At 39.2% G+C, this 10,657-nt stretch overlaps 1 protein-coding gene across 1 annotated transcript; it reads right to left on the reverse strand.

The window, feature by feature from the left end:
• Positions 1-6,961: 6,961 nt before the first annotated feature.
• On the reverse strand, positions 6,962-7,750 carry LOC133799868 (secreted RxLR effector protein 161-like). Its single transcript, XM_062237857.1, has one exon. It carries the CDS (start codon positions 7,748-7,750, stop codon positions 6,962-6,964), a length of 789 nt encoding a protein of 262 aa, XP_062093841.1.
• Between the last annotated feature and the right edge of the window lie 2,907 nt (positions 7,751-10,657).

The following is a 10,657-nucleotide window of genomic DNA, read 5'->3' on the forward strand; positions in this document are numbered from 1 at the left end:
GTACAATAATCGGTTGGGGTTTCGTAATTAGTAAACAGGATATTAGGGATGTCAGGATATAATTCTTGATAAAATACCATGAAAGCACAATTAGCAACACTAAACATAGTCTAACGTCCAAAATTCATAACCTAATCACTTCCAAATTAGTATTCGACTACGAAAGATTAGGTTCGAGATTGCGGATTCTGAAATTACATGGCTTGGTACCGTAATCGATTGGGGTTACATAACGTGTAAGTGAGACATTAGGGATGTAATTATTGTTACTCTACCATGATAGCACAATTAGTAACACTAAACATAGTCTAACGTCCAAAATGTTTAACTTAATTGCTGCTAAATTAGTATTCGACTACGAGGGATCAAGTTCGGGATTGCGGCTTGTAAAATAATTTGGCTTGGTATCGTATTAGGTTGGAGTTTCTTAATGAGTAAGCGGATGATTAGGGATGTCGAGATGTAATTCTTGTTACCATACCATGATAGAATAATTAGTAGCACATAACATAGTCTAACGTCCAAAAATTGTAACCTAATCGCTACCAAATTAGTATTCGTCTACGAGGGATTAGGTTTGGGATTCTTGCTTGTAAAATAACATGGCGGTACTGTAATCGGTTGGGGTTTCTTAATGAGTAAGCGAGTCAATAGGGATGTCATGATGTAATTCTTGTTACTATACCATGATAGCACAATTCGTAACACTAAGCATAGCAAACGTCCAAAATTCATTACCTATTCGCTGCCAAATTTCTATTCGACAACGAGGGATTAGGTTCGGGATTGCACCTTGCGAAATAACACGGCTTGGTGTCTAATTGGTTCGGGTAATGAGTAAGCGGGACATTAGGGATGTCAGGATGAAATTCTTCTTACTATAACTTGATAGCACAATTAGTAACACTAAACATAGTCTAACGTCCAAAATTCTCAACCTAATCCCTGCCAAAGTAGTATTTGACTACGAGGGATTAGGTTCGGGATTATGGCTTTTGAAATAACATGGTATGGTTCCGTAATTGGTTAGGGTTTCGTATTGGGTAAGCGGGACATTAGGGATGTCGGGATGTAATTCTTGTTATAATACCATTATAGCACAATTAGCAACACTAAACATTGTCTAACATCCAAAATTCGTAACCTAATCGCTTCCAAATTAGTATTCGACCATGAGGGATTAGGTTCGGGATTGTGGCTAGTGAAATAACATGGTTTGGTACCATAATCGGTTACCGTTTCGTAATGAGAAAATGGGACATTAGGGATGTCAGGTTATTATTCTTGATAAAATACCATGATACCACAATTAGCAACACTAAACATAGTCTAACGTCCAAAATTTGTAACTTAAATGCTGCCAAATTAGTATTCGACTACGAGGGATCAGGTTCGGGATTGCGGCTTGTAAAATAATTAGGCTTGGTACCGTATTAGGTTGGGGTTTCTTAATGCGTAAGCGGATCATTAGGGATGTAGAGATGTAATTCTTGTTACTATACCATGGTAGCACAATTAGTAGCACTTAACATAGTCTAACGTCCAAAATTCGTAACCTAATCGCTACCAAATTAGTATTCGTCTACGAGGGATTAGGTTCGGGATTGCTGTTAGTAAAATAAGATGGTGGTACCGTAATCAGTTGGGGTTTCTTAACGAGTTAGCGAGTCAATAGGGATTTCGTGATGTAATTCTTTTTACTATACCATGATAGCACAATTAGTAACACTATGCATAGTCTAACGTCCAAAATTCGGAACCTAATCGCTGCCAAATTAGTATTCGACTATGAGGGATTAGGTTCGGGATTGCTGTTTGTAAAATAACATGGCGGTACCGTAATCGGTTGGGGTTTCTAAATGAGTTAGCGAGTCAATAGGGATTTTGTGATGTAATTCTTGTTACTATACCATGATAGCATAATTAGTAACACTATGCATAGTCTAACGTCCAAAATTCGTAACCTAATCCCTGCCAAATTAGTATTCGACTACGAGGGATTAGGTTCGGGATTGCGGCTTGCGAAATAACATGGCTTGATTTCTAATCGGTTAGGGTAATGAGTAAGAGGGACATTAGGGATGTCAGGATATAATTCTTATTACTATACCATGATAGCACAATTAGTAACACTAAACATAGTCTAACATCCAAAATTCGTATCCTAATCGCTGCCCAAGTAGTATTCGACAATGAGGGATTAGGTTCAGGATTGTGGCTTATGAAATAACATTGCTTGGTTTCTAATTGATTCGGGTTTCGTTATGAGTAAGCAAGGCATTAGGGATGTTGGGATGTAATTCTAGTTATGATACCATGATAGCACAATTAGTAACACTAAACATAGTCTAACATCCAAAACTCGTATCTTAGTCGCTGCCTAATTAGTATTTGACTACGAGGGATTTGGCTCGGGATTGCGGCTTGTGAAATACCATGGCTTGGTACCGTAATCGGTTGGGATTTCGTAATGAGTAAACAGGACATTAGGGATGTCGGGATATAATTCTTGATAAAATACCATGATAGCACAATTGGCAACACTAAACATAGTCTAACGTCCAAACTTTATAACTTAATTGCTGCCAAATTAATATTCGACTACGAGGAATCAGGTTCGGGATTGCGGCTTGTAAAATTACTTGGCTTGGTACCGTGTTAGGTTTGGGTTTCTTAATGAGTAAGCGGATCATTAGGGATGTCGAGACATAATTCTTGTTACTATACCATGATAGCACAATTAGTAGCACTTAACATAGTCTAACGTCCAAAATTAATAACCTAATCGCTGCCAAAGTAGTATTCGACTACGAGGGATTAGGTTCGTTATTGCGGCTTGTAAAATAACATGGCTTAGTTTATAATCTGTTGGGCTTTCGAAATGAGTAAGCAGGACATTTGGGATGTCTGGATGTAATTCTTGCTAATACACCATGATCACACAATTAGTAACACTAAACATAGTCTAACGTCCAACATTCGTAACCTAATTGCTGCCAAATTAGTATTCGATTACGAGGGATTAGGTTCGGGATTGTATCTTTCGAAATAATATGACATGGTATCGTAATCATTTGGAGTTTCATAACGAGTAAGCGAAACATTAGGGATGTCGGGATGTAATTCTTGTTACTATACCAAGACAGAACAATTAGTAACACTAAACATAGTCTAACATCCAAAATTCATAACCTAATTGCTTCCAAATTAGTATTCGACTACGAAAGATTAGGTTCAGGATTGCGGCTTGTAAAATAATTTGGCTAGGTACCGTATTAGGTTGGGGTTTCTTAATGAGTAAGCGGATCATTAGGGATGTTGTGATGTAATTCTTGTTACTACAACATTATCGAACAATTAGTAACACTAAACATAGTCTCACGTCCAAAATTCCAAACCTAATCACTACCAAATATGTATTCGACTATGAGGTAATAGGTTTGGGATTGCTGCTTGTGAAATAACATGGGTTGGTTTCTAATTTGTTGGGGTTTCGTAATGAGTAAGTGGGACATTAGGGATGTCGGGATGTAATTCTTGTTAGTATACCATGAATGCACAATTAGTAACACTAAACCTAGTCTAACATCCAAAATTCGAAACTTAAGCGCTACCAAATTAGTATTCGACTAAGACGGATTATGTTTCGGATTGTAGCTTGTGAAATAACATGGTTTGGTACCGTAATTTGTTGGGGTTACGTATTGAGTTAGCAGGACATTAGAGATCTCGGATTGTAATTCTTGTTACTATACCATGATAGCACAATTAGTAGCAGTGAACATAGTCTAACGTCAAAAATTCGTATCCTAATGGCTGCCAAATTAGTATTCCGCAACGAGGGATTAGTTTCGGGATTGGGGCTTTTAAAATAACATGGCATGGTTTCTAATCGGTTAGGCTTTTGTAATGAGTAAGCGGGACATTAGGGATGTCTGGATGTAATTTTTTTTTACTATACCATGATAGCACAATTAATAACACTAAACATATTATCACTTCCAATATTCAAAACCTAATTGCCACCAAATTATTATTCGGGTACGAGTGATTAGGTTCGGGATTGCATCTTGTGAAATAACAGGGCTTGGTTTCTAATCAGTTGGAGTATCGTAATGAGTAAGCGGGACATTAGGGATGTCAGGATGTAATTCTTGTTACTATACCATGAGATCACAATTAGTATTACTAAACATAGTGTAGCTTCCAAAATTCGTAACCTAATCGCGACCAATGTAGTATTCGACCACGAGGGATTAGGTTCGGGATTGTTGCTTGTGAAATAAAATGGTTTGGTACCTTAATCAGTTGGGGTTTCGTAATGAGAAAACGGGACATTAGGGATGTCAGGATGTAAATCTTGTGACTATACCTTGATAGCACAATTAGTAACACTAAACATAGTCTAACTTAAAAAATTTGTAACCTAATCGCTGCCACAGAAGTATTCGACTACGGGGGATTAGGTTCGGGATTGTGGCTTTTGAAATAGCATGGTTTGGTTCCGTAATTGGTTAGGTTTTCGTAATGAGTAAGCTGGACATTAGGGATGTCAGGATGTAATTCTTGTTACTATACCATAATTGCACAATTAGCAACACTAAACATTGTCTAACATCAAAAATTCGTAACATTATCGCTGCCTAATTAGTATTCGACAACGAGGGATTAGGTTCTGGATTGCGGCTTCTGAAATTATATGGCTTGGTACCGTAATCGGTTGTGGTACATAATGAGTAAGCGGATCATTAAGGATGTCGAGACATAATTCTTGTTACTATACCATGATAGCTCAATTAGTAGTACTTAACATAGTCTAACGTCCAAAATTTGTAACCTAGTGTCTATCAAATTAGTATTTGACTACGAGGAATTAGGTTCAGGATTGCTGCTTGTAAAATAACTTGGCTTGGTACCGTGTTGAAACTCCAGCAGACCCAGTTATGGTCTCTCCAGCAGACACAGTTGAAACTCCAACAGACCCAGTTATGGTCTCTCCTTGTAGTATGTAAAGTCCTTGTCTTAGCTCACCTCTCATAAACACCATTGTACCTTTGGATACTCTCAAGACTCCACCTTCAGCTTTGTAGCTATAGCCTTTGGAATCTAAAAGACCAAGAGACAACAAATTTATTTTTAGTTCAGGTATAAATCTAACATTAGAAAGTACCTTTATGGTGCCATCTCTCAATTTGATCTTTATAGAACCAATTCGTTGAATTCTGCATGTGCTGTTATTTCCCATCAACACTTGCCCTGTACTTTCTTCTTTTAGATCAAAGAACCAATCTTTTCTTGGTGACATGTGAAATGTACACCCAGAATCCATAACCCATTCATCCTTAGGATCACTGGTTGACGCAGTTAGAACATCAGCTTCCATAGATCCATCTGTGACATGAGCTTCATCTTTGTTGTCTTGCTTTTGTCCTTCATTTCTTCTCTGTGAGCAGTTTCGTCTGAAGTGACCTTCTTGGTTACAAATCCAGCAAGTTTTCCTTGGTTTTGACTTGGACCTTGATCTCCCTCTGCTTTTTCCATTTCTATGGTTGTTGCCATCTTTTCTTTCAGATCTTCCTCTCACATTTAGACCTTCGGCTTGAGAACTTGACACGTTAACATTAGCTTTCAGATCTAATTCCTTTGAGTATGCAGCACCAATCACTTCTTGCAGTGACAATGTATCTTTACCATACTTCAAAGTGTCCCTCAGATTATCATAGGCCTTTGGGAGTGAGTTCAATAGAAAGATTGCTTGATCCTCTTCTTCAATCTTTACTTCATTGACTCCAAATCTGAAACTAGCTTGGTGAAGTCGTCTATATTATCATCAATAGACTTGGATTCCTCCATCTTGAATCCATAGAATCTTTGTTTGAGATAAATTCGATTTGGTAACGCCTTGGTCATGTACAACTGTTCTAACTTCTTCCACATATCATGATCTGTTTCTTCTTTGATTACTTTCCTCAAAACTTGATCATTCAAACTCAGAATGATTGTGTTCTTTGCCTTTTTCAGCACCTCTGCCTTGTTTTCAAACTTAGCCATCTTACTTTCTTCTTGTAGGGCTTCTTCACATCTAAGATTACCCATATGAGCCATCATCTTTGCACGCCATAGACTGAATCATTCTTGCCATCAAATTTCTCCACCTCAAACTTGGAAGTCGACATATTGAAGAGAATTTCTCTTGGCCAGCGAACAAGTTTTCAATTGCGGAAGTACTTCGAAGTTCTTGATCTTTCTTGGAGAAAATCACAATCGAAGATGGTGAAGAATGCAGCAACTCTAACTTGGCTTTGGTACCAGTTGTTGGGGGGGATTAGGACCTGCACAACACAGTCAATATAGTGCACAAAGAATAGCAACAAAGAAGACCAAGTAATAGACAATTAAACAAACTCAAAAGTAATCAAAAGTAAAACACAAAAGAAAGAACACCAAGAATACTTGGTTCAGATACAACCAGTTTGGTTGATCCTACATCCAAGGCTAGGAAGCAATGCCTAAGTCAAATCCACTATATCTGAAACTAGATTACACCCTCCAAGCTCTCAAGATTACAACAACACTCATCCAACTTCTCTTGAAACACTCTCTCACTAGAGTATTACAACACAGTTCTTGCTCTCAGCCAAAACTCTCAAAAATTGAATACACTTAGGTTGATCAGGCCTAAAACTATATATAGGGTCGAGATACAAGAACTAAAGAGACAAACAGAAACTAACTGTAACTAACAAAAATTAGTTAGTCTGTTACAACTTACTGGTGTCCACGCAGATGCAACTAGAGAAAATGTAGATGCAATTGAAAACAACAGATTACTGTGAGCTGTCATTTTGCTAATCTTTTGATTGGTTGAGGAAAGAAGTCACAATCTTCACAATTCTCCACCTTGACTTCTTATTCCGAAACAGGGTTCAGTGGATTAGACAATGCTGCCTTAGCTTTAGCTCTAAGGGATTCCCATCTTGATGCCAAGCAAGTTCAAGGCTGAAGTGAACTTGCTCACGGGTATGACCTTAGTCATCATATCAGCTGGGTTGATCTTAGTGGATATCTTCACAATCTTGACAAGTTGTTTTGAGACAATATCCCTGAGAAAATGGAGTTTAACATCTATGTGTGTCGTTCTTTCATGAAACACAGTATTCTTAGACAAATGTATTGCACTTTGTGAACCACAATGTACAATCACATGATCTTGTCTAAATCCCAGCTCACTCATCATCCCTTTTAACCAAAGAGCTTCTTTAACAACTTCTGTGAGAGCTATATATTCTGCTTCAGTTGAAGAGAGAGCCACAACATGTTGTAAATTAGACTTACAGCTTACAACATTCCCTCCAACAGTGAAAACATACCCAGATAAAGATCTTCTTTTATCGTAATCTCCAGCAAAATCTGAGTCGCAATACCCCATAACTTCACATTCATTCTGGTTTGACTTTGTGTACAAAATCTGTAGGTTTGCAGTGCCCTTCATGTACCTTAGTAACCATTTCACAACTTGCCAATGTTCCAAGCTTGGTTTGCTCATAAACCTACTAACCAAACCAATTCCATATGCTAAATCAGGTCTTGTTGATACCATAGCATACATAATGCTACCAACATCATTAGCATGAGGAAATACCTTCATCTTTTCTTCTTCAAAAGACGCTTCTTCTTTTGTAAGCGACTTTAGCTTGAAGTGGGCTCCAATGGGAGTGTTGACAGATCTGGCTTCCTTTTGATCAAACATTCCCACTACCTTCTTGAGACAGAATGTAATTCTAGTTACGATACCATGATAGCACAATTAGTAACACTAAACATAGTCTAACATCCAAAACTCGTTTCCTAGTCGCTGCCTAATTAGTATTTGACTACGAGGGATTTGGATCGGGATTGCGGCTTGTGAAATATTATGGCTTGGTACCGTAATCGATTGGGATTTCGTAATGAGTAAATAGGATATTAGGGACGTCGGGATATAATTCTTGATAAAATACCATGATAGCACAATTAGCAACACTAAACATAGTCTAACGTCCAAAATTTGTAACCTAATCACTACCAAAGTAGTATTCAACTACAAGGGATTTGGTTCGGGATTGCGGCTTCTGAAATTACATGGCGTGGTACCGTAATCATTTGGGGTTACATAACCTCTAAGAGAGACATTAGGGATGTTGGGATGTAATTGTTGTTACTCTACCATGATAGACAATTAGTAACACTAAACATAGTCTAACGTCCAAAATTTGTAACTTAATTGCAGCAAATTAGTATTCGACTACAAGGGATCATGTTCGGGATTGCGGCTTGTAAAATAATTTGGCTTGGTACCTGTTGACCCACGATTTGGCCAACTGACACGGAGTCAGAATATGCTTGATATGAATGAATGCGTAGAGAAAAACGTAATGACAAAAGTAAATAAGACACAGTATTTTATAGTGGTTCGGCCCCAAGATCTGGTAATGACCTACGTCCACTTAGACTGATATTGATCTAAGAATCAAAGGAGTGATCAAGGAACAAGGGTTCAATGAGTTTCACTTACCTCTCAAGAACAATACAATATTGCTAGGAGAATTACTATAGGCTCTAATGATTCAAAAGCAAAAAGGTTTCCTTCCTTGAGCTATCTTTTGCTATTTATAGGCTCAAGGGGGATTACAAAAGATTGTTACAGATATTCTCTGCTGAATAATCGGGTATCCAGGAGATTGTGTGAGATGAATTCGGGATTCACAAAGATCTTCCCATAAATGTTGCTTCGTATGCGGAACTATCGACCAGACTGGTCGCAGGTAAGACGGGGCCGCACTGCTTCTAATGTGTCTTCTGGTCGATATTCTAGTAGAATGTTTCCAGGTGTCAGCCACGTGTCCTGGGATCACAAGCCACGTCATCAATGCTAATTTTTTGGATAACATTTGCCCCCCAAGTTTATTTATCACGAGCAGAAAAATAAACTTTTGGACGAACGACTCTTCGGTAACCCCGCCTGACGTGTCAAAACCCTTCGTGTGTTCTTGGAAAAAGTAACCTACCTCTGTCTAATCGCGTCCTTTTGGTTCCCCAGAAATGATTTCGACAGCCGTCCCGATTCCCCATACTTTGAAAAAGGGAAACTAATGATTACACTTTTTAATGCCAGAGACAAACTTATATAAGACCTTTGAAGTCTTTATTTTCTTTTTACGTACACCATCGTCTTCACAAGAAAACCTAAAAACCAAAGCTTTTACCGTTCCTGAAGACCGTTTCCTCTGTATTTTCAAGACCCCGTCCGAGTGTTTCTTGATTCCCGAAGGCCCTTTTTCCACCTCCACAATCATTCTCTTGGTAAGTTTTCGAATTCCCATGCTTCAGATTTTTGTGGTGCATGTTTCTAAATGTAGACCGTTTGAGATTATCTGTTTCTGGTTTGAGATGCTTGTGAATAGGATGTTTTGTAGGCAAAAAGAGTTACGAGTTAGTTTGATTAGTCAGGATCATATGCTTAGAACGTAAGATCGAAGTAAAAATTCGATCTTTAGGCTAGTTGGAAAATAGGTTTTTCCCGCCCTAAGGGGAGTTGAAAAAGCTTTCTTGAAAAACTTTTTGGTTTCACCCTTTAATCCATCTTTCAAACTGTTCGTATGGAAAACTTTAGCTTCTTGTTAGAATGTTGTTGTATAAAAGCTTAACTTTTATACACGACCAGCGCTATTCTAAAAAGCTTTTGAAAATTCTCTATCCTCACCTCCCCATTCTTCTGTTTGCAGACATTAATGCCAGATTTGTGGTGAGGTGAGAGGCCCATTGACGACGACCTTCTCGTCCAGCTGCTCGAGGGAGAAGAACAACCGGCCGACCGCGTCCACGAGATCCCTTTCTCGCATTCCTCTTCCAGACCATACCCTTCTCCTCCAATGGCCCGCTCCAAATCATTAGGCAAGAAAAGGCCTGAGTCCGAAAACAGCCCAAATTCTCCTGCTCAGCCGGACTTCCAGGCTAGGGCTCCCTCGACCAGCGGTCGAGAAAATCTTGTTCCTGACCCTAATATCCAAACTAGGGCCCGCCCTCGCCATCAGAATCTTCCTAATGTCGAGTGGTATACTTCCCCGACTAGCTAAGTGACCCTGCAGATGGTTGCCAACTGCTTTAGGAAATTCCCTCTCATAGGGGTTTCCATTATACGTCCTGCTGCAGACCAGAGGGCTAACCTCCCCGGAGGTGCAAACAGCGCCTGGTCTTGGTATCACATTGAGGCGGGAGCTTATCTTCCTCTTCATCCCTTTTATGAGGGGGTGGCCAATTATTTCGGTGTCGCCCCCTTCCAAATCACTCCAAACGGATATAGAATGCTGGCCGCACTCTATATCCTGTATAAACTTAAGAAATGGCTAGAGCCTACGCCTCATGAGATCAACTACCTTTTTGACCTCAAATCCAACCCGCAACGGCACAGAACGGGTTTCTTCCATTTCTGTCACCAGGAGACCAACATAACATTCCTGAGTGACACTACGCACATCTCGAATGTGGGGCAGTATAGTAAGGAGTACTTCCTTACCCCGGATATAACCAGCAACAACCTGGCCTTCACTCGAGGAGGTAAGTGCTTGTCTTCGGCTGGTCGATACTTTTCATCGAGGTGCTCCCTTTCATTTTTCTC

The sequence above is a fragment of the Humulus lupulus genome, chromosome 9 (genome assembly GCF_963169125.1).
Source record: "Humulus lupulus chromosome 9, drHumLupu1.1, whole genome shotgun sequence".
Classification (NCBI taxonomy): Eukaryota; Viridiplantae; Streptophyta; class Magnoliopsida; order Rosales; family Cannabaceae; genus Humulus; species Humulus lupulus.